Source organism: Thunnus maccoyii, chromosome 21 (assembly GCF_910596095.1).
Source record: "Thunnus maccoyii chromosome 21, fThuMac1.1, whole genome shotgun sequence".
Lineage (NCBI taxonomy): Eukaryota > Metazoa > Chordata > Actinopteri > Scombriformes > Scombridae > Thunnus > Thunnus maccoyii.
The window spans coordinates 10,814,911-10,839,765 of NC_056553.1; the positions used below are offsets into that span (position 1 = coordinate 10,814,911).

At 40.3% G+C, this 24,855-nt stretch overlaps 2 protein-coding genes across 5 annotated transcripts in view; one reads left to right on the forward strand and one right to left on the reverse strand.

The window, feature by feature from the left end:
• lmbr1 (limb development membrane protein 1) overlaps positions 1-12,680 on the forward strand; it is a 36,850-nt gene extending 24,170 nt beyond the window's left edge. The window contains exons 13-17 of one of the 2 annotated variants that reach the window (XM_042400010.1): positions 4,414-4,487; positions 4,746-4,836; positions 5,471-5,537; positions 11,166-11,327; positions 11,896-12,680. In XM_042400010.1, coding sequence (XP_042255944.1) covers positions 4,414-4,487; positions 4,746-4,836; positions 5,471-5,537; positions 11,166-11,327; positions 11,896-11,981 — 480 coding nt within the window. In that variant the 3' untranslated portion in view covers positions 11,982-12,680. Of the gene's footprint in view, positions 1-4,413; positions 4,488-4,745; positions 4,837-5,470; positions 5,538-6,207; positions 6,440-11,165; positions 11,328-11,895 lie in introns of those variants that run through there. The other variant, XM_042400011.1, reaches the window with a different exon arrangement.
• Positions 12,681-15,451: 2,771 nt separating this feature from the next.
• rnf32 (ring finger protein 32) lies at positions 15,452-23,989 on the reverse strand. Of its 3 annotated transcripts, none has more exons than XM_042400014.1 (7): positions 23,930-23,989; positions 23,190-23,424; positions 22,954-23,096; positions 21,479-21,636; positions 20,642-20,750; positions 17,109-17,276; positions 15,452-15,811 (listed from the first exon to the last, which is right to left on the reverse strand). In XM_042400014.1, the coding sequence occupies exons 1-7, from the start codon at positions 23,942-23,944 to the stop codon at positions 15,581-15,583; spliced, it is 1,059 nt and encodes a 352-aa protein (XP_042255948.1). In that variant the 5' UTR covers positions 23,945-23,989; the 3' UTR covers positions 15,452-15,580. The 3 variants fall into 3 exon arrangements, with proteins under 3 accessions (XP_042255948.1, XP_042255947.1, XP_042255949.1); XM_042400013.1 differs by having other exon boundaries at positions 23,190-23,430; XM_042400015.1 differs by lacking the exon at positions 23,930-23,989 and adding an exon at positions 23,819-23,883 and having other exon boundaries at positions 23,190-23,308.
• Between the last annotated feature and the right edge of the window lie 866 nt (positions 23,990-24,855).

Genomic DNA, 24,855 nt, shown 5'->3' on the forward strand with positions numbered 1-24,855 from the left:
AGATGTTTTCTTTGGCAGGACGCGTCGCAGAAAATCCCCCAAATTACACTTGTCATGCAGCTTGAAGCTGTCCTCCCTGACAGTGTGGCCCCACTAAATGGTTTACGCGTTTGTTGAGCTGGATGAATGCCACACCTCTGATCTCACAGCACTACGAGGAATAAAGGGGCGGAGTGGGTGTGTGTGTGTGGAGGGGGGGGGGTCTCATCCTCCAAAACAATCGATACTGACATGATATCCATCTATCCACCCCGTTAACCCTATCCTCAAGCTCTCAAACTCTCTACCCCTCTAGCACAGAAATTCCCCTGCAGTTACCTGTACACTGTCTGGAAAGGAGATAAGGACAGGGGAGAGAAAATGATATAAAGAAGCAGAGAGAGTGGCTTGCTTGAGAGTTGGACGAGGCAGTGCCGCAAAGAGCAAAGAGACTCAGACTGTGGGAAAGTCAAATGAGGCCCCGATGTGCTGATTGTTGTGGAGGAGCACAATGGAATTGCCCTGTCAATGTTTGTCTTCCCTTCCAACTAAGCATCCCTCCGCAGTCCTTAGCATACTGAGCAGTGCCCCGCTCAGCTTTACAGAGCAAAGGATGGAGGTGGAGACGGATGATGAGGAAGAGCAGGGAGGAGAAGCAGGTGGATGGAGCTGAAGAAAGAAGAGGAAAATAGAACTCTGCCTCTGTCAAAGAACATATTGTTTTACAGCTTGATAAACAAGCACTAAGCGGGACCAATAAAATTGTTACTGCAGACCCTTCTCTTTGGTAGCCACCACACTTGACACTGTATTTTGTAAAATGGACAATTAGATTCGAGCGGACCGCAGTTTTCACCTCTCTAAAGTTTCCCTTCTCTAAACAACAACTTGCAAAACAGCTCCTACAGATTTCCCTCACATGCACATCTTAGCTATGACCTCTCTGCATATGCATGATGACCTTTTGTTCCTTGCGCGTTTGCATCTTCTCCCTACGGCATTTATGCTAAAGTGACCATGACAAACAATGTCAATGAATATCAAAATGTATGGAAATTATGCCTGTAGCTTGACAACCAGCAGAACTAGATGAAAATGTTGAATTTTGTCGGGGGTGAGGAATTAAAACTTGCACTGTCATTAAACCTGTCACTTCGCTATTACTTAAATCTAATTATGGAAAACTGATTACTGAAATAAGGAGCAATTTGACAAGATGGTCTCACATTGAGAATGAATGCACCCCTGGGACTACTGTTGTCGCACTCTTTGCCAATAAATGTCCCTAGCTCTACAGTTAAGAAATTAGATAAAATGATGTTGACATTTTTATGGCAAGATAAAGTAGAATTAAATACAAGAAACTGCTATGGCCAAAAGAATAGATAGCACAGCTCATAGCTTTAATTACTTAAATGACTGAAGATACAGCCACAATATGGGTGGTGTCTGAGCAAACAGTATGTCCAAATGTGCCTTTGGAATCTCTCCCATTTCTGAATCACAAATATTGGAAGAAAGTTATAAATGAATAGACATAGGCATTTTTAAACTACCAATCCTAAATTAATTATGATTTTATTATTGACCAAGGACTAAAGAAGCTGTCAGATAAAGTAATAATAATAATTTTGCACAGGACAAGTATTTGATGGGAACAGTTTTTTAATGTATCTCCACAAACAGACTAAATGATAATCAGTGTCTGTACTGTGGTGGACTGACACATGTGCACTGATGTCAGTGGGATGATCTTGGCTTTAGTAATCACATCCTCACTTTTTGGGTTTGTTGTTAATTTTGTCACAAAACTGAGTAAACTGGTGTCACTTTAAGGTAAAGCTTTCAGTGTAGGTGCAAATGCTCACAAGTGGAACTCTCTTGATTAGTAAATATATACCTTGTTTTTGTGTGTTGAAATAAAGTTTTAAATAAGCCGTCCCTTACTTATGGGACACACCTAAGGTCAGATAGTCAGGAGGACGTGAGGAATAGTTCTGCATGTGTGAGAGGCTGACAACCTTGCCAGTGCACAGGTACTGCAAGGTGTTAATCTCCCAAGTAACATACGCAATATGTCTGCTGACTCTGCCGCTGCAGGCAGCACAGACGAATCTACCAGTCTCCCCCCTGCTGACCCCCCCCTCTCTCTTTGACACACACAAACACACACTCCATTACCCTTCCTGCTACTGGAATGAAAAGAAGTAAGATAAGATAAACCTTTATTAATCCCCAGAGGGAAATTCAGGCATCATAGCAGCAACAGCAATGAGAATGAAACACAGGAGAGGTACAGGTAAGAGTCCAGAGCCAAACCAAGATAATAAGAATAAAAATATGAACAAAAATAAAGAAAGTAAAACACTGAGCTGCTGGCTAGATATCTGCTCGGGATCTCTGAATGAATGAACATATGTACAGTCTATTAATAAATAGTTTGAGTCTATCAATCAATATAAATGTACATATAGGAATATGAATGAATTAATATATGAGTCCATGTGCAAGTACGCCAAAGTCTATGCAGGTTTCAGTAGTTAAAAGTCAAAAGTAAGTAACAGACAGTGCAGGTCTTAAAGTTCTCATATGGGGGTCAAGCCTTGGCTGTGGAGCCTGATTGCTACTGGCACAAAGGACTGGTCAAGGCGCTTTGTGGTGTGTTGAGGAAGGATTAGTCTGTGGCTGAACGTGCTCCTCATCTTTGCTAGCTCATAGAGGGGATGGGAGGGGTTCTCCAGGATAGTGTCCAGCTTCCTCCTCGTCCTCCCCTCTGCAACCACCTCCAGGTTGTCCAGTTAAGCTCCAACTAAGGAGCTAGCCTTCCTCACTAGCATGTTCAGTTCGTTTGGCATCCCCCCCAACATACTATGGCAAAGAAGAGGACGCTGGCTACTGCAGACTGGTAAAACATCTGCAGCAGCCTATTGCACACGTTGAAGGACCTGAGACTCCTCAGGAAGAACAGCTTACTCTGTCCCTTCCTGTAGAGGGCCTCAGTGTTGTCAGTCCAGTCCAGTTTATCGTTCATGTGTACTCACAGGAACTTGTAGGTACCCACCACCTCCACCTCCTCCCCTCGAGTGGTGATGGGAGTTGGGGGTAAGAGTTGAAAGGAGGCGCACTGTGAACGCTAGCTGTCCTGAGCGTGCGCACACTTGCATATGCGTGTATGCGCGCACACACACACACACACACACACACACACACACACAACCTTAATGCATGCCCGCCCGCCCTCCCTCCATTAATAAATGACATCAGATGCTGTCTGCTAATTCCCTGTGTAAGAGAAAGAGCACTGCACCATGGCTCTGCAGTAAGCTCCCAGGGATGACAGTTGCATAAAAAGGCATGAAACAACCTGCCAGGCTTTCCTTTTTTCTTCAGGCTCTTTTACAAAACAAATCAACATAAGGACATTCTAGATAGGTAAGAAAGACATAAAATACAATTTAAAAAAACAAAACAAATAATAAACTAACACTAGGACCATACTCTAAATATATAGTGTGTAATTGTATATTGGTATTGCAAGAAAAGTAAATACTGTATATATGCACTGTACATTGATGTCATACTTTGGTATGGCAAGGTGCTGTATTTGCATTGCATGGCTTTAGCTATGTACACATGATACAGCAATATAGAATAGTGTAATATGCTGTATATTATAGGAGTAATGAAGACACTGTTCTGTATAAGGATTGGTAATCATGTACATATGAGCATTTAATTATCCACTAGATCTAAATGTGCAGCAAATAACTTGTCAAGTATAATTTAGACAAGCATAACTTGAAAGTGAGCAGTCTATGGTCACTTCTTACTTGTGGACATAATGTATGGTACTGTGGGTGCCCCATACAATACATTGATCCTTTGGAGGATCAGCCCTTGTGCCAAGTCTGACAAAAGCAAATATTTATCATTTGACAACACAGATGCTTGGTATGTGCAGCCTATGTAGATGTATGTCTTTTTCCTGCCCGCCCCCGCCCCCTCAAACCCCTGAGGACTAACGGTTGGGGGAGAAGGGGGGGTGTACGCCTAGTGTGTTTGCTGAAGTATTTGTTTTGTTGTTTTTATGTTTTTAGCGCGCTTTCAGCTTGTACACTCTTCTTACCGTAAGCAATGTGCCGTTTTTGTTTGAACACCTGTTCACATATTGTATGATCGACAGTGATTTGAAGAGAGTCTCTTTCATCTTGTTCCATTCATTACTTAGCCAATTTGATTCTGTCTTTCTCAAGTGGGGAAATTCTTCATGCACCGCAGACTTACTTTGCAGGATTTCTGTAATTGCATGTGTGTGCAACTGCCTGCAGTGCAGTCATTTCCCATTTTCTTTTTTTATTTGTGATGTGTTTATATAAGATTGGTGTGTGATGACATTGAATAACCCAGTTTTCTGTCTGTGTATCTATCCACCAGGACCGAGGCATTGGGAACACCTCTCTGTCCACATTTGGCGTGGCTCAGGCAGTTCTGGAGATCATCCTCATGTTGTATCCTTTCAGTGACCCCCCCTTTGTTTATGGCCGGAGTCGCATGCTCCATGGCCAAGAGCAACATTGTGAAGCCAGCTTTGTTTACCCAGGACATAGTTCAGCCAGACACCTTCCGGAAGACATGTTCTGCTGTTTCATCACCTTTTATCATAGCTGAAAAGGTGCAGACTCAGGACACTTAAAAAGACGACTCAATGAAGCTGCTTTGCTACCAGCAGAGAAGTGTTTTTGGTCCTTGACTGATTTGCTGAACAGCTACTTGTTGGTGTCTTCTGTCGTTGGCTTCTACAGCCTGCGTGTCTTTGAGGGACTCACTCCCAGGAAGGATGACACAACCATGACAACGGTAAAGATGGAATGGAAGGACAGGGGGTGGGGTGAAGTGGGGGCAAGGGTGCTGAGAATGCACCAAAGGTACTGTTGTGTTTGGGACCCCCTGTGTTTCATCTATTTCCTCATTTTTCCCCTTCTCTCTCCCGCCTTCCTCTCTACTCCAAACTCCTACTGCTCACTAATGTTTTCCTCAGGGCCCCTCAATAGCTTTAGTTGATCTGTCCAATATTTGTTTGTGGGTTGCGCAAACACTGGCAAAGTGCAAGCTCCTTTCTTGTACATCAGAGGGAGAGTGGGTTTTTTTGGGGGGAGGGGGGGTGGAGGATGTGTGCTCTGTTTGGCCCATAGTGGCACCTATTCACTTGGTAATGAGTTTGGGAGTGGTGAGGCTTGTTAACTAGCCATGACGCTCCAGTGAAAGGACTTGAAAGGACAATAGAAAGAACCTGGTAATGAGCAACTTCAGAGGTACCAACTGTACAATATGTGGAACCAATTTAACATCAAGTGCTTTGTGTATATGTATGGGCACATCACTGCTGAATCTTTTTTGCCTCCAAATTCTCATAGTTTTTTCTCTTAACCACTAGTACTTGATTGATTGGAAATTTTAACTTTGATTATTAACCGATCTTTTCTCTTTGTAGATCATTGGTTGCTGTGTATCCATCTTGGTTTTGAGTTCAGCCCTGCCAGTGATGTCTAGAACGCTAGGTGAGTACAGTTTTGTATGCGTGCGTTTGTCTGTATTAGAGGTATAAGACTATGGGCATGCTAATTTCATAATTCACACCCAACATGTGTGTAAGGATTAAATTAGATTTTGGATTAGATTTTTAGAATGGTCATAATGGCCTAAACACAAACGACTAGGAAGCATAAAATGCCCCTGCTCCATAACAATTCTCACTGCTGCCACCAACACCAGACCATTAAGGTTAGCAAGTTGAATTCTTCTATAGTTTCCCTTAGTGATGGTAGAAAAGAGTGCAGGGAGAAGGGGTAAAAATGACAGGAGTAGCACCATCACAATGGCACTAATAAACATGCAGAATGCAGAGCACAGCTGTTCAAATAGCACTACTCTGTGTGTGAGTGTGTGTGTGTGTGTGAGTAAGAGAGAGAGAGAGAGAGACCAACAGAGTGGGAGAATGGGACTGAGCGAGCATACAGTGACTCATTGGGAGCTTTACAAAATATCAACAGGTTCTGCTTTGTGACGCTGAATAGATGAAAAGGAATAAATGCATGACAGAGTTAAAGAGAAAAGGCCTCCCAGCAAAAGAAAAAAAAAAGACGTGGAGAGTTCAGTGTGACGAAGTGAGATGTTACGAGACAAGAAAGGGTTTTGTGTGTTGATGTGAGGTGTTTTTGTGTGTGTCAGTGTTGGAAGGATGCACTGTACAAGAGAAAAGGGATCTGTGCTGCAACACAAAAAATCTGCTAAATCCTGTCGGTTTTGATGATGTCAAACATGCACCAAATACATACTCCACAATGACTGTTTGGGGACTTCCAATGGAACGGCTGTTCCTGCTTTATTACATAGAATATGCATTTTGGGTACCATGGAGTTTGATTTAAACTTGTGGAATAAACTAATGGTGTTTAAACAGAAACTGTGTCAAATTAGTCTGAATGTAACTGTAAACTCAAAGGGGACCTATTATGCTTTTTCTTATTTTCAGTCATATATACAGTAGGGTCCAAAGTCTGAGACCACTTTTCCATTCAGTGTTGTTAGGGCACGAGTACAAAAGTGCGAGGAACCTATTGTTTTTGTAGAGATTATTGTTATTATTCTCCTATGCCATTGTATTTTTTAGGGGCTTGAGATGCTCGAAAACGCATGAAAATTGGCATCAGAACTGGTGAAAATTGCAAAGTTCAGTAGTGATTGGGCTTGGGCGTGGCCAGTGGGCTCCATAGCGACTCCAAATGCAGGCCATGTTGGGATAAAGTTGCTTTGATGTTCATGACATTGCAGTCATCATTCTGGACATGATACATTTTTTTGAATTTTTAAATTTTTTTTTTTCGCCCAACAGGAAGTCAGCCATTTTGGATTTTGTGTGTCAATTTTCATATTATGAAGACATTGAGGCCTTTAGGATGCACAAAAACTCACAAAACTTTGCACCCATGTTTGAACTAGTAAATATTTTGATTTGATATCATAGTTGGGCTTGGGCGTGGCATGTCAGCTCTATAGCGCCCCCTTATTACTTTTAGCTTTTGGTTTACTTGAAATCTTGCGAAACTTGGCACACACATTAGAACCCCTGAGCATTGCAAGGATATTCACCTTATTCTTTGCCTGAACTAACGCGCTTCTGCATTGAGTCTTTTTGTAATCTTACTTCCGTTTTAGAGCAGAAGTGTGATTACTTTGTTTAGCGTTGTCAGCTTTATCACCCTTTACTTGCCAAAACAAAGTGGTTAAATATAACAGACCTTAACCACAGCATTGTCACACTATAAAACATAATTATTGTTTAACAAACATGTCTAAATACACTAAGATATTAAGGTAGCCTAATCGGAACACCTAACCATAAATAATGGAAGTGCGTCATTTATGGTTATCAGACACTGATAATGTTTATTATCTGACAAAACAGACTTTTTATATATTACTGAGGTTTTCTGCTAAATTCAGCGTCATGTTTCACTCAGCAGAACTCCAATTTAATAAATCAGCAGTTATAAGAATGTGTAAACTGCATCATTAAGGCAGACAAGCATCATCTGGGAAACATCACATTCATTCACTTTACATGCAGCTAAAATTAATACTGAATTATGTTAAATGTTCGCCGAATGGGTTAGTGTCTGTTTATGTGTCATATGAAATCATAAATGATCTTTTAGAAGGAGTAGATGTGTACCAGTAAGTTCGGCCTCAGATGTTAACTGAGGCTTTCCTCTGACAGTAGGAAACATTTGAAGACTTAATCTGATATTTGTCTACATTTAACCGATAAAAATGTTAAATGTTACAGACGTTTTGAATGCAGGACTTTTACCTTAATAAAGTTATTTCACAACATGACGCCATTAATGTCACAAAAATGATTATGTAAAATACTTTTTCCAATCAGTCGTTAGTAAACTAAATAGTAAAAACTGGCGTGTTCGTGTTGCTGCCTCGTTGTCAGTCATTTAAATGTGAACTAGAAAATGCATTTCCTGTAGAAAATGTGTGTGAAGGCTGACAGCTGAAACAAATTGCAAAGCATGGATGAAACTACACACTTGTTCAGCACCCCCATCGGTACAACTTTGCTGAATTTTGTTACCCTGGAATATTACATTTAAGAGATATGGCACTTAATAAGTAGTATGGTGGTGTTTCACCAATAGCCATAAGGTGGGGCTATTGGCTAATATTACAGTAGCGCCCCCTGCGGGTAGAAGTGTATCAAATGTTACACATTTGTGCAGCCTGGCTGTATGTACAACATTCCCAAATTTGATTGCAGTCGAATTTAGCATTGAAGACTTATGGCCCATTAAGTGCCCTCAGACCGTGCCTTCAAAATTTTGGTAATTAATTACAGACAAATCGTAAGTGATACCCAAAAATGAACTCATGAGTTTTATTGGGGGTCATCTAAATATGGTATGTATCAAGTTTGGTGAAGATTAGATGAAATATGTGCTAACAGAGGCAAAAATATGTTTACCAAAAAATCCAAAATGGTGGAAAAATATTCGAGGCGCAAATGGGCGTGGTCTATATCAGTCAAATTGGCATCATTCCAAGGAACACAATGTGCAAATATTGTTTTGATACACTTCATAGTTCATGAGTTATGAGTTATGACCGCGGGGAACAAGTGTATCTGCTTTATTATTGTTTATTCATTTACCATTAGCTAGCTAGCTAACACCAGAAGTGCCTCTTCTGGGTCCTGTGAAGATTAATGCTGCCTCATATGTAATGATAATACTAATGTAAAAGGTAATAATAATACAAAATATAATTTAATAGTAATTAAAGATGTCCTCATAGGTGATATCAGGCCATTTTCGCATGTAGTCCTCCTAGTCACTGATGGTTGGATGTGGTACTGTAAAACCATCCAATCGCCGCAGTGTAGCTGCTGAATGTTCTCAGATTTCATTCTCTTTATACATCCATTTGATACACAAATTGCGCTCATCATTTCGGACTTATTTTCCATTGGCTGTCATTAGCTCCACCCAACCGGAAGTCGGCCATTTTGAATTGAACTTTTTCAATCTCTTCCTAGATTCATTTGAAATTTGGTTGGTATAACCTTCAGACTAATGTGACACTAAATTGTAAAGGAATAGTCGATACCTTGAACAATGATGAGAAGCCTGAATGACACATAGTTCATCAAATGTATACGTAATTTCCAATATGTCATCTCCAGCGCCACTGCACACAGGAAATAATATTTTACCCATTTACACAGTGTCCAATAATCCTGAAAATTCAGAGCTGTGTCAACCAACCTCTAGTAGTGATACCACGGCTGCTGCTCCCTCTGACACACATGAGGTGCAAGGGCCTGTTCATCCCTGCTTGCAGCTTTAATTAAACCTTGTTTTTAGGTCAGGAACACATGCTTTCCTGTTGAGATTTTTCCAACTGTTAATGGCCCTTAAGCAGGCACGACACCATCTTTGTTTGTCTCACATACAGAGGGGGGAAAAAAACTCTCAAACCCTGATAAACCAAGACATATGCCTCTTGGTTGCATGGCCTGCCACATGCTGTTTCCAAATCTGCTACTTTACCCATGACATTTCAAATGCCAAGCATCTTTTTAGCTCCAATTAGATTTTCTCAAATTACCAAACCAAGATCAAAACCTTTGGCATTAGAAATGAATTTAGCCTGACCACAGTGGCAAACTGTATCGACTGGGGTCTCCATCATCTCTCTCCCTGTCTCTTCACAAGCAATTTTGTTAAAGGTCCTTGATGCCTGCAAACTGCTTACTGCGGCTGTAAATACATCTCTCTGGACACTGAATCGATTGCCCGATCTAATTGACGACAAAGGTTGTGAAGATGTTACAGGAGTAGAAGAATGTCTGGAGACTCGGGCTTACTCAGTCTGACACATCTGAATATGATTTTTGCATATAAATGACTTAGCCTTAAGATATTGATGCAGTAATTTCCTCGGTCAATGTTGCAGGCAAAATTAATGTCTCAAAAAGACATAAACACCATTGACATTAAATACAATTGTACACATCGGGTTATTGAAGGCTTAATTATCTCCTTGCATTACTTTGTTATTGGATGGCACAGCTAGCCCATCCTAGAGTGTAGGAACATGTGGAGTGGAGGGCCAAAATGGATAAGCAGGAAAACAATGGGGTGTTGATGGTTTTCCAGGCAGTATGCGATAAGCTGTGACAGATGGTTTGAAATTGGTCTAGCCGCATCTAGCAGTGTGGAGCTAAGAGAAGCCTGCAAGAGAAACTACTCCTTTATCTCCGTCTGAAGGTCCTGGGAGAGAGACGGAGTCCACCTGCACACCACCTTTGCTGCTATACTTAGTCACTCATCCTTTCCTATTCCACAGCGAACCGTCCTTACTGTACGACTCCGCCAAGGAATGAAAATAAGCAGAAACTATGCAGTACAATGGATCAGTGGCTGTTTGTGGACGCCTGACTGGATATGTTTCTCTGTCTCAATTAAATGAAATTTGACATGATAGCATTGTCAGGGATATTTATAGGTAAAGGCTAAAACATCTGAAGATTCTCAGTTATCCAGGTCATGGTGCATCTGGCAGCTGGACCTGCTTTAGATAATAGATTAATTACTTTATTATTGGGGTCAAAAGCTGTGAGAAATTGTGAAAACTCTCAGCTTTGTGGAAACTTGTATTGTTTATTGTTTGAATCAGATATGTGGTTAGCTCAGTGGTTAACTCAGTTGGTGGGCCCAGATGACTCTGGTTCCATGACTTGGGAGTGGCTTTTTTACCACTTTACAGTATTTTGGCTAAATGAAACCACAGACAGAATAGTTACATTAAGGTCACTCTGTTAAGACTTACTTTTGAAGTGGTGGTTTACATGCAAACTTGTCTGTCGGACACAATACTTACCTAGTTAAAGGCGACCTAGGCAAAATGAACATAATTTGTTTTGTTTTTTGACTATGACGGAAAATATATTTGCTTTTTACACACTTTGTCACACCTTTTCATTAGGACTCAACAAAGGTCAAATTGAGCTAGGAATTGGGTTGTTTGTCATAGTCCTGTTTCAACAATTACATTTTTTCCAATGAGTGTCAACTTTCTTTCCAACAGAGTTATTTGACTTGTCTCTCTGCTCTTCACAGGTATCACCAGGTTTGATCTCTTGGGAGATTTCGGGAGATTCAATTGGCTGGGAAACTTCTACATTGTCCTTTCATACAACCTGCTGTTTGCAGTTGTGACAACACTCTGTCTTGTCAGAAAATTCACCTCAGCAATTCGGGAAGAGCTCCTAAAGGCCTTAGGTAAATTTATCTATTTATCTGTCTATTATTCATGTGTGCAGAGGGTTTATAACCATCAGCTTTAGTATGCTACAACATAGCACATTGTCTTTCATTTCCTTTTACTCAGTGTCCTGCAGGGTCTGACAAATAATACTGCCTTTGACAGCTGGGTCTTCTGTATAATATAATGGAATATATTTCATAATTACACTTTGACTACCCAATTCCATCCTAATTTTGTATCCACAAATATTTGGTCTGAAACACTGACAGCTCCAACCTGCTCTGTGGCTTTGGAGGTAGATAGTGTTTATTTCTCTCAGACAGCACAACCTGGAGTGAAGTGACAAAATGGAAGAAATTGCAGCAAGATCCAATGTGCTATGGGACTGACATGTGACAGAGGATGGGGCTAGTCTCAAAGGCTTGTGGTGACAGGCCCTGGATGTTTGATACACAGGGTGGGATAGGGTTAGAAAATGTCAGACAGAGGCACTGAGGGGAAAAAAGCACATCAATACCTCTGTCTAAGTGAAAGTCTGAGGCTTTTTAATGAGATTTCTCTCCCTTATCTCCCCCTGCCCAGGTCTGGATAAATTGCAACTGTCAAACAGCCCCACGGACCCTGAATCTGGGAAGCTCTCGGCCAACGGGCATCAGAAAACTCTGTGAAAGGGACGATAGATCAACACACAACACACACAACACACACACACACACACACACACACACACCTTAGCACAGCCAAAGGGAGATTTCGACAGTACTGCCTGACTGCTGAAAGGTGAAAGGGATTGGAAGGAACTTAATAAACCCAGGCAGTGTCTGACGGATGCTGCAAATGGAGGCTGAGAGCAATTTAGCTTCGTGACATTCCATCCTCTGCGTCTCGGATGGAAGCTGGGACAGAGCCAGGGATGAGACTGAGGAGTGAAATAGACTGGCATCACTGCAGTGACCTTGATGTTGACCTCAACAGTGACTGTGACTTTAAACTAACCCATCTCTTGCTTCAGGGGCACTCTTCCCCTAGAATCGCTTCCTGTTACTCTTGTACAACCTCCTCACTGCTGCACTATACAAAAGCAAGAGGGTATAAGCAGGTGAAACAATTCTGTAGTGGCTTTTTCCCATTTTTTTAAGTCTTACATCCCACTAAAAGGCAATGGTTTTACTCCTGCTTATCCTCAGTACTTAGTATAGTTAATAGACGCCCTACGATTCATAGGTACGATTCATATGATTGTATGTCTGCAGTAATTGGTGTCAGTGATACGTGGAGCACTCGCAGTTTATGGTCTATAATCGTTGGTCTTTGATTGTTAGGTGGACTGATTCAGGCATAATAAAAGGTGTCAATTTTGATTTTAAGCTGTGAAAATAACAATATGTGTTTTGTGAAGCATGAAAGACATCATTTATTCACACCAAGTACATATAAACTGCACAGCATCAATACGATTCACATTTATGCATTGGCATTCTTACTGATAGGCCTCAGATTATAGCACTCCTGCCGTCATGTCATTGTCTTTTTATTTGGCTTTACTCAAGTGCGCTTTAACTTTATTGATGATGTCATTAGTTTATATGAAGTAGGGTAAGAACTTTTTTTAGGTGCTCTAGATTAGACTTGAGCTACTCTACAAATGGGATACTAAAGTAAATGGAAGTTATATCCATTTCATTTCCAATGAGTGAAATGCATTTGGAGCTGATCCTGTGGGTGTCTTTACTGAAATTTTATTATGCACAAGGTAAGAAAATGTTATCATATTGTGTTCACACCCCCCCTCCCAAAAAATATTTTAAATTCACAGGGCACAGAAGATTTTGTCAATTTTCTTTGTAAATATTGTATTTACGTGTACATATATTTGTTTCATACCTTTTTTTGCATTATTTGGATGTAAATATTGGGCTTTCACTGAGCCCGCTGAGGGTCTGACTCACTAAGCAATCTGTATTTTGTTGTACATATTTTTTTATAACACCTCAATCTAATGCAAACCTGTAAAAGTCTTCATATACAGAATGCAGAAGTGAACATTGTGCAACTTTGCAGCCGATAGAAAGACTTGGTGACTCAGGCCCCACTCATATGTTGTTGTATTGCTGCATAATCTTTTGAACTGTGATGTTCTTTGTCTCCAGAACACCTTAAATGCCTTACACAACGAGCATCTCGCAGGCTTAATGTTAAGGTTGTTTCTTGTTCTGTGTCGTTTATGTACATGTGCATTGTTTGTCTCTAGACAGTTCCACTGTGATCCCCTTCACACACTGAGCTTCTAGTCTAAAGCCAGCTGGATATAACAAACACATCTCTTTTTGCAATGAATGTTGTCAGTCTCATCTGGTGAGAGACTCCATTTTGAGATTCATTCATTACCCATAAAACTTGAGCGCTTGCTAGAGAGTTGAGTGACCTAATGATGTTATTTTTATGGCGTCATACTGTAGATTTCATGTGCTTTCATGGTGATTAATGTGACATGATGACAAAAGAAAATGAAGTAGGGAAATTTTTAATTTATTTATGCATTTGAAACATTTGTTTTTTTAGAATAGGGACTGTGGTGCATCAAAGCTGTCAACCATTGGTTGGTGCTATATTACAAAGACTGGATTTAAAAACTAATTTGCAACTTTCAATCAATTCATCTTCTCAAACGGGTAAATCAGACTTGACAGTGTTTTGTAAAGAGTAATTTACATATAACAGCTCTTACGATATGAAAACCAAAGCGGATGGATTTTTCAGAAATGTTGATTGATATTGTGATATTGAAGGATTGCTGGTTTACCCAAAGTCTTTACGAGCAGAAACATTTGGTAGATTGTCTAGTAGATTTGTGTCATCTCATGTGGTTTACTGCGTCTCTTCAACTATGTTATTCATGTTCCGACCATGCTGATCATTGAATACTGTGAAAAATCAAGATGGCCCCAAAGTGAAATGATACAGCCAAGTGACAAAAGAGAACTTGGATGAGTTGTGAAAAGAATTGTGTTACTGGATCTGGAAGTAAACTAAAATGGCTCTATGTGGAGTGTTATGCTTACATCCACTCAGCTGCAAACTGCGACAACACTGGACTCTGGGCTCTGCGATACCTTGGGGGGAGGTCTCAGGTTATCACACCCCTAATAAATATATCACAATCATACTCCTTGCAGTAGCTGCTGAGGTGGGAACTGTCACGGCCATTTTCTATTCAAGGAAGCTTTTCTGGTTGCCTTTACAGTACATCTCTGTGTTGTGTGGGGGGTTTCAAAAGTTGAGAGTTGGCCTGTACTGTAGGTGAAGCAGCTTTTTTTTTTTGTCTGTATGTCATTCAGTCTGCATGTAATTTTTTCGTACATGTTCTGTGAATGTATTTTTTTACAATTTCTCAGTTTGCTCTATGTATGTTTCGTTATTTTTGATGTTTTTTTTTATGTTTTGTGTGTTTGCAAATAAAAGTAGAAAAAAAAAAGCTTTGTGAACATCTTTTCATTTATCGCTGTCATCTTGGACGTCAATGCAGGTTGACAAATTAATAATTTTGGAAAATGTTCACTTTGTTGTGGGGAATTAGATGAGACGGTTGATATTACTCATGTCTGTGCACCAAATATGGAGCTAGAAGCACAACTCGATGTGTTTAGTCTGGTGTAAAGGCTGGAAATAGCTAGCCTGGCTCTGTCCAAAGTTAAAAAATACACCAAATAGCACCTTTAAAACTCAGTAATGAACACATTATATCTTGCTTTTTTATTCCACACACAAATAGTAATGTAAAAATGTCAGTTTTGGTTTTATGGGGAGTTAACATGCTATAACTATTCATTGGCAAACTGCTGGACGCAGTGACTTCTGAGTCTGTGCTGGTTTCCTGGCAACCTCACCGTGACATCAAGACTAAAGAAAGTACAAACTAATGAGATACAAAGTGTTTAGTGAGCTTTAGAGGAGCTGATGGGAATTTTTTTGACTTTGGACAGAGCCAGGATAGCAGTTTTCCCTCACTTCCGGTCTTTATGCTAAGCTAAGCTAATCACCTCCTAGCACTAGCTGCGTACTTAACGCGCAGCCATTAGAGTGGTATTGATCTTCTCATCTAACTCCCAGTAAGAAAGTGAATGACTGTATTTCCCAAAATGCTCAACATTTTTTTCCTTTAATCTTGTCTTTGTTAGACGTAGAACTTTCTTTGCATACAATGAAGTGTACCCTAGCCTACAAATATTACTATGTGGGATGATCCAATATGCCATCTCTACCTGGTTTAGATGAGTTTTTTGTGGTAGACTGATCTGCACAGGGGGCAGGTTGGTCTGCTGTCTGCAGTAAAGGCCTCGAACGCCTCTAAACAGTGCTGGTGGAAGAGGTGAGAACAGGACAGAAGCACAGTGCGTCTACATTGTTGTTGGTTGGATCCACCAGCTTCTATTCTGAGGCTAGGACTGTAAAGTGCGGTCAGGCAGATGGGGCAGTCCCACACACCTCTGTGGATAACCTGTCAGAAATGGAGACAAACAATATTAGTCCTTATGGCTTAGAATCAGTATACTTCCTGTTACAGAGGACTATTTAGGAACATGCATAATCAGACTTGTGAATTTTATATAAATTTAACTGCCTTGTTGATTAGAGGGTTTTAAACAATAGTCAGGTGCCTAAATGAACCCTGAAACAGCTTTTGCTTGCTGTAATCATTCCTTCTGTTCATACTGATCATTAGAAGATCCCCTCTTACACTTACAATGTAAGTGATGGGGGACAAACTCCATAATCCTCCATTTGAGCAAAAATGTATTTAAAAGTTTAATATGAGGCTTTAACTGTCTGAGTTAGTCAAATAAAGTGGATATCTTCCACAGTTACAGTCTTTTGGAGTGGAGGGATCATAACAAAACAGGGAATTTGGCACTATAAGGACTAACTTTGAAAGATATTGACTTGATTTGACTAATTTGGGCAGCTGAAGCTTCATATTAGCTTCAAATAAACTTTAAAATATTATATTTAAAAATTCCCTGCCCCTGCCATTTTATTATAAAGAGCTATAACAACCAGATCTGTTGGCAACTACCTGGCAGTTTTGATCCAACACGAGGAACATATTTATCAGTGATCCTTATAAAAACAAAGCAACACACGCGTGATGATTAACCAGATACAGCCACCTGTATTTAGGGCCCAACACGCTCGACCGTTAAACGTTTCATAACGAGCTGCACTATGCTTTATAGAGTTTGCACCCGTGAAAAAGGTGCAAGGTATGTGTTGAAAGCGCATTCACTGTTTGATACTCCATGTCAAGGCTGAGCCACTCCTGCCTTGTGCAAAACCTTTTCACACCAGATAAAGAAGAAGAAGAAGAAAAAAAAAAAAAAAAAGACATCTTCTCTGCACACACCCCACCCCCCTTTATGGAAAATGGTACTGGCTGCAATGACAGCCAACAATGGAGCCTTATGGAACAGCAAATCTTAATGTCTTTTCAGTTCCTTCGCAGCCGTCCAGGCGATGAAAAGCCTGCCGTGCATTATCAGACTGGCTCGTGTTTTTTGTAAACACAGAGGATTATTGGCCTACCCGCTGCCATTCATTTGGTAAAGTGAATGATCACCTCTGGAGAGATGTGTACTCTCTATATAGCAGCTGTGATGCTGGCGTCCCCATGCAAGCATTAACATGTCAAGGGAAAAGGCAAGGCTGGGAGAAGAATTAGACTAGGATTAGATATTTTTACGCGGCCTTGTTTAATGATACGAGTGGCTTCTGGTTCAGTGGAGTGTCTTGTTCCTGACCTGGCTCTGTATTCGGTCCCAGTCGTTCTCCTGAGGTTCGGGGACATGCTTTCTCTCCAGCTGCTGGAACACTCGCCTGCTTGATGACAGGGAGCGGTCGATATCACTCAGAAAAGCCTCCGTGTCGGTGTGACAGTATCGGACAAAGCTGTCATTCAACTCCTGCAACTAATTAGAAAAACCATTTTAGTGGCACAAAAGAGGCATGTTTCATTCAGATACACAATAGAGTCGTGTTTTCGGCGAAGGCTAATTGTGTATGTGTATTGTAATGGCTGAGGCACGCTGACAGGGTGCAGTTGTTAAACAGCCAGATCAATACAGTCACGTCTCCCACTAACATGGAGAATTAATGGAAACCAGTAAAAAAAGGGGAAGACAGTGCTGGGAAACGTGGAAACACACACACATCTGACACTTTTCATACACACTCACATGTTCTCGCCTCTGTCTTGTACACAGTGATTGGATGCAGAAAAACTAAAGAATTACTAATCATTTCATATGAAGTTTTATGGGATTACTTTACATTTCTATCCAGTAAAATAACTTCTGATTAGTTTAAATGTGTCTAAAACACAACATATCTGGATTTAACGTATATATGTATTTCTAGACCACTTCAGCCAGCAGATAGGCTCCTAGACTTCGGCCGTTTCTCACGTGGTTCTAATTTACTTACATTTCTTAGATATTCTTATCTTTCTAGGATGCAAATATTAAATAAAGACTATCCATTAGTTTAAGTGCCAAGTCACTTTTTCCGTTATCAAACCATTTTTAAGGACTTCTTTCCAGTGTCTGTTGTCTCCCATTTACAGCAGCTGTTGCTAAGCAACAATTAACGCCCACATATGGATATAAATGTTTATATCAAAAACATATTCAATAGTCAATGAATATGCTATATATATATATATATATATATATATATATATATATATATATACATATACACACACACATATATATACACATGTATGTATAGTAAGTTTTAAAGGCACATGCAACTTAATAGTTCACATAGATTTCTATTACAGTATGTAACACGAGTGATGACATTTTTGCAACTAAGTGATAGCAACTATACCATCTCCATGACAACTGAGCAAACTCCATCCACTGATCGAAGGCCATGAGATATGGCTGAAAGCTCAAGAAAGACAAACTGGGTAAATGGACCTTGTAATAGGATTTTTTTCACTAGTTCCATAACATTATGTGTTTACAGAAAACTATATATTGCTGTAGAGCTGGAACTATCGCTTTAATGTGCCTATTATTTTCATGATCCTCTGGTCTATAAAATGTGAAAAAAATAGTGAAAAATTCCCAGCAGAGTTTCCTAAAGCTCAAAGCAACCTCCTCAAATTGCTTCTTTTCTCTGAATAACAGTTCACAACCATAAGATATTCAATTTATTATCACATGAGACAAAAAGCAATATAATCTTCATAATTGAGAGGCTGGAGCGAAGGAATATTTTAATATTTTTGCTTGAAAATGACTTGAAAGATAAATTGATCATCAAAAGACTTGCAAATAATTTTACATCGATTAACTAATAGTTGCAGCTCTACATGAACATGTTACACAACATCTGGGAAAAGTCATGTAATTACCCTTAGCACCTGTTTGCACATATACGCTTGTCTACTCTGTCTCTGACACACATACACACATGCACAAAAATACAAACTCCATCCCTGAGCCTGGCATCAGAATTGCTTTACAGCTATGCTTTTATCACTAATTAAACAACTGTTAACCATTCGGATGGAGGGTTTTATTAGCCTGGCTGACTTTTCAACAGTCAAGGCAAACAGTACAGCCTCTGGTGAACTTTGCCTTGCTCCACGGTAGATGCGGATGGGAGAGGACACAAGGGGGAGGTGGGGGGGAGGGGGTGGGGGTGCAGTGCAGAGGCGTTATCTCACGGCAATCCATCTAGTTGTCGGTAGTGTCCCCCTTAATGTGTTGACTCAGGGTCGGACCTCCAAAGCAAGTAAAAATTGAAAGCTGGGCATCGGCATCAGCTGATAAGATTTCTGAAACTGACCTGATATGTGGGAGTTGTTTTTTTTTGTTTGTTTTTTTTTTTGGCAGGAACACCTGTGGCTTCATGGTACAAAGATGCTTTATTGCCTTCTGCTATCACGAGGAAAACGGAAAGAATAGGCTTCTCCTCCAGGTTCCAGTCCAGCACTGACACGCCTGTTTGCATTACAGTCAGCTAAGCAAATAAGTCTTCCCCCTTGAAAATCAAGTCAATCAGACCTGTCAGCGCTGTGTTGCGCAGCTTGCAGCTCTTGAAGATCATCCTCAGTGTGACAAAAGATATGAGACAATCTCATGACCACCCACGACCGCTGAATCACACAACTTGAATGTAAAGTGGCTGACAGTGTCTATGACTCCTTCCTCAGCATGTGGACCCGGACATGGCCTAATGTGTTAGAACAGAGTTAATTGGCTCAGTAAATGCTGTGTCTTTGTTTACGTGACATGTTAAGGCATGGTTTATAGGCGAGATGATGGAGACTGACAGGGGGATGGGTAGGACACTCCGACCCTTACAACACATTAGAAGTGTGGCCCTCACGCATTTGTCACTTTTGCTTAATCAGCCTCTTTGAAGCGCGAGAGCACTCTGCATGATTACAACACTCCACAGAGAAATAAACACAGCCCAGTCTTTTAAAGACACTGGACATACATGTGTTGGAGCTATGACTGTTTCAAAACAGAGTCACTGAATGAATCTGTATGAGAAATTACTGCAAAACTGAATCTTTTATATGAAAAACTGTGTAACAAAAAAAAGATGTTTGGCCGAGAGAAATGGCGACCGGTGTCCTCTTTGGTCATCCAAAGCCTCAGTTGGGGGAGGTTCACTAGGTGGCAATGTTCCCTTTTCCTGAGAGCCACCATGAAGGCAACACAAGCCTCAGAGTCAAGCCACCCCATCCACTGGCTGCACTGGAGACCAACTCCAATATTCCCTCCATCAAGTCCAGTCGTTGCATGATTTATAGCTTCAAAATAGGACAAGAGAACAAAGCCCTGAAATGACTACCTGCATCAGGTATCCAAACACTGAACCTCTTCACCCTCTCCCATCTGCCCCAGTTACAGGACTACACACACACACACACACACATACATTGATTGATGAAGGAATACCAGACCCAAACATGCACGGGAGACATTGTGTGTTGACCCTGGAATGTCCAGACTGTTTGACTAAAACACAAAACTCTCTCCACATTAGTGGACAAACAGTCTATGATTCACAAGGCATCAAAGGAGCTTGAGAGGGTGACAGCAGGTGAAGGTGTGTGTGTATAGGTTAGCATCGGGGTCAGAGAGTCCCTAAAACCCTTGTCTCAACCCTCAGATGTGATGCTTGTCACAGCCTTTATTTGACCAACTAAACACTCAAAGAATGTCATGTAGATAGAAAAGGAGACTTTATGACTTTATGTTATGAAATGAAAGGGATGCTTCACTGCAGAGTTGAAGTCCAAACTCACCTTTGCTTCGAAGAATTTTTGTCGCAGCCGTTTGTCTTTTGGGCAGATGGTTTTCCTCATATTTCTGTACCACTTTCTAGTAACATAGCCTCGCCAGCAAGCTTGAATTCTACACACAAACAAAACATAGTCACAAAGAACAAAGAAACATCAATCAGATAATCTAGTGGGATGCAAAACAGTTAGATGAATGTAGTCAAATTCAAGCTCTGCAGAGATTTGATAAACATACTGCGTTTACTAATTGTTATGTTGATGTGACTCCATTGGCTTCATCGTAGAACTAATTTAATTTTACTACACATGAGATGATTTTATTTTATCACATGTAAAACCTAAACCAAGTCGAACAAGTGTGGCCCCAACTCATAAAGACATATAAGTGACTCGTATAAAAACAGCATGTATTATATAATTGAAAAACTATATGTGCATACACTATAATATGTGCAATTTGATCACGTCTCGATGTTTTAAATGTAATGCACATTAAGTTTACTTGTAAGGAAATGTAAATGAAATTTTTCTGCAGTACAATTACTACATCTGTTTCAGTGTGGATCTTTTTTCATGCAATTATTAAGTCTTCTATCGACTGAAATATTTCTTGACTCACTGAATATTTCATACATAAAGCATATTTTAGTACTTAAAGATGAGTTTTCCTTCAGCACTAGTTGGAGGATGTTGCTGTTGTGAAAATTACTTGTCACTTGTGTGATGTACAATTCTTAGTTTGCTCTATGTGAATGGGAATATCTGTTCTATACATTTATTGAAACACATTCAAACTAATTTGTGATGTAATTTTTTGTGCCTCTGCCTTAGTGCATTTACCTGGTGGCACACCGGTGTCTGAAAAGGCGCGCTGCGTCGTAGATCACCCGTGTTTCATACTGTTCCCTCCTGCATATTGGGCAGCACTTCCTCCCAGAAAACCTTTCAAAGGCTTGCAGACATGCTCTGTGAAACACATGAGAGCAAGACAGCAACACCTAAAAAGGGACATGAGTTACTTAATTTATATGACATTTAAACAGTATCACACATGCAATGAAACAAAAATACACCAATATTTGAGTTTATATTTCATAGGTTAACTGAGCATATGGGTTGCCTTGTCTTTTGAGGATGCTGCAGGATTTTTAAGACCTTTGGAAGGCTCTCGTATACCATCTGTGCACATGTGGTGTGTTTTAAACCATGCTAAATCTGTGTGTATTCATGCACGTATGTGAAAGTGTGTATCTGCCTTAAAGTGTTATTTGCCAAGAGGATAGAGGGAATCAGCATGACCCCCGGTGGGCCGGCTGGAACCTGGACTATAGGCTCCTCTACCTGTGAGAGGGACTCTTTTATCGTCTGAAAGGAGACAGCCACAGCTATGGGGCTTGGCACACAAACCAGTTTACTCAGATCTCTAGAGGGCAGGGGGGAGGCATATTGATTTCCCATTGTTTTTGGCCTGGCCAACACACTCCATCACCAGTGAAAGGGCCCCCTGCAGTGTACAATTTCCAGGAGCTCGACAAGCCATTAGACCAGAGAGAAATTTCACTTCTCACTACAAGCTACAGTTAATGGTCAGACACATAATATAGAAATGGAATAAAAATTTAATAGAAAGCATAGACATTTCTTCTTAAATTCTTAACTATTACAGACAATTTATTATTAGTGCTAAAATAATATGAGCAACACATATTTCAGTCCACATACAACTGCTGTTGTAGGCATTTTTAGTTGTCATATTAATTCTTGAATGCAGCACAAGACTGTAGCACACAGATGCATTGTTACAATATGAAGGCTTGCAAGAAAATGCCAAATCGACAGATTCCCTCTTGTCATTTTCCCTTGTTAGTAGGCTCTAATTAACTTTTTTTTTTCTCCCTGAGTCAAACTAATATTTACACGTGCATCTATGGCAACTGTGCTTTGTGAGGCGGCCTATTCTAGTCCCGCATTCTTGAGGAGATTGGCATCTTAAAAGGGGATCGGAAAGGTGTAAAAGACTGAATGACCCTCACAGTAACACACTGATTGCTACATCATCACGTCACAGTTGAGTTCCAAGGCAGTATGGGTAAATTTGTACAGTTGTCTACACAGATTAAAACATACAGGAACTGCAGGGGGAGGGGTGGAGGGTTTGTGTGTGTGTGTGTGTGTGTGTGTGTGTGTGTCCATGTGTGTACACAGAAACACAGGTTTCCCCGAGGACAGACACAGAACATTGAAAACATGTAAGAAAAAAAAAAGAAAGAGGTCTCTCACAGGGTATTAACAGTAGCTACTGTGTTGGGGAATACCTGAGGCTGCAGGCAAAACTCCTCCCTGCATATTGCACAGGGCTGCGCTGATTCCCCCTCCTGAACAGACCTCGCCTTCACCTGAGTCCATTCATCCTCTGTCAGTCTCCCTGCTGGAGACGCCACCAAACCCATCTTCTGTGCTGGAAGGAATAATAGAAATATACATGAGATATCCATGTATGAACCACATAAAGAAAGCATCAGACATTTCCAATTTTCTCAGAGTGGTTTACCTAATGTTAGAGGAGGTGGAGCAGGATCAAGCACATATTCTCTGTCTTCTTGCCCATCTGGTCTTTGCAGACTCTTTCCCTCCACTCTTTGTCTTGCTTGCAGATTTCTGGGTGCTTTTCTTTTGCATGTCAGCAAAGGGTCAGAGAGTGAGAAATTGGGATGCAGCAGGCTCTGTGTGATGTGGTCTTGAAAGGCAACTGAGGTGATCACCAACTTGTTGTTACCTTTAGTCGTCAAGCTCTGTAAAATAAGTTATTCCTTTAAGCAGTATAACTTGCTAAATGCATCCTGAACCACACTGTCTGGACCAAATAATGCAGGAATATATAACTGCATAGCCAAATGGAAGATGCTCAATTACTAAGGATTATTCACTAATGCAGCAATGAGTGTGTCAAATAGCTAGTTTCTGGTTTCCCTAAAAGATGGGAGGTCTAACCTCATTTTACACATAAATAAAATTATATATTGGTTATTTACTGTGAATTGGACCGTGTGGAGCTCAGTTCACGCAGGTGTTTGCTTTCTAATTAAGCCAGCAGGTGCAAAACAAACAACGGGGAGACTTAACTTCGTCTCACCAACGACACAAGCTTTTAAGCTATCAAGAAAGTCTAAATGTACATACAGGAAGAAAACCTGACGATATATCTGCCACAGTGTTTCAAATAAGCACATAATTACTGAACTAATTAACAAATTAGTAAACTAGGGGTGAAGAATAGCGAAAAATCCAAACCTTCCGCATTGCCATCCTATCAAGACAGTGTTTGAGTGGTTGCTAGGTAACCAGGCCCCGCCCTCTCCCCCCCCGTCTCCACCGCGGAGCATCATCGCCTCCTCTGATTGGCTGAGCTGAGATCTCTGAGCTGGCTGATTGCTTATTGTTTTCCCAATAAAAAAAAGATACACACACACCATAAATCAATCGTGTGGTGGGTTTGACATCTTTATATGGAAGGGAAGGTAACAGGAGGTCTAGCACTAGGACCCAGACAAGGGTCAGAGTCTATAAAAAGGTGCTGCCAAAGAACAAATACGATTATGAAAGACAATGAAATTAACTAAAATGATGTGAATAACAATATTAGCCACCCACTACGACCTCAATAATAAACATGAAGTAGAATTATCACCTTTCTGACAATGTCAACAAAAAACTGAAAATGTATAAGCTTCATAAATGTACAATTTATGTCAGAGCTCTTGTATTGGATTGTATTAGATTGCACAGGTGTACCTAATAAAGTGGCTGGTGAGTGTATATATATATATAAGTAATCAAGTTAGTATTGGTACAATTTTAATATGACTATAACAATACAAGACAAACAAAAACAATGCAAGTGTTAATCAGCTGATAATAGAATAAAGAGATGTTAGTGGGGACAATACATGATATCCATTATTCTATAGATAACAAAAGAAAATCTACTGATAATGAAATAAAATGTAGAGATGTTAGTAGTAGGGATAATACAAGACAGCCATTAGTCTGTAAATAACAACATAAAAACAAAAAAGGAGATGGTGGCGATAAGTAGAATATGGTAAGTACAATTATATTTCTAAATGTCTATCTCTCTATATGTCTATGTCCTGCTGGTTGTCTCTTTTGTTGTGGAAGGAAGTGACATATTTAGCAGCCAACACTGCACATTCTTT

Excerpts from the sequence above, each read along its gene's own strand:
- rnf32 (XM_042400013.1), bottom strand. Across the intron at positions 23,097-23,189 it reads TCCACCTCCTCTAACATTAG|CACAGAAGATGGGTTTGGTG; the intron begins GTAAACCACTCT and ends TATTCCTTCCAG. Across the intron at positions 15,812-17,108 it reads GGGACCGAATACAGAGCCAG|GTTATCCACAGAGGTGTGTG; the intron begins GTCAGGAACAAG and ends CATTTCTGACAG.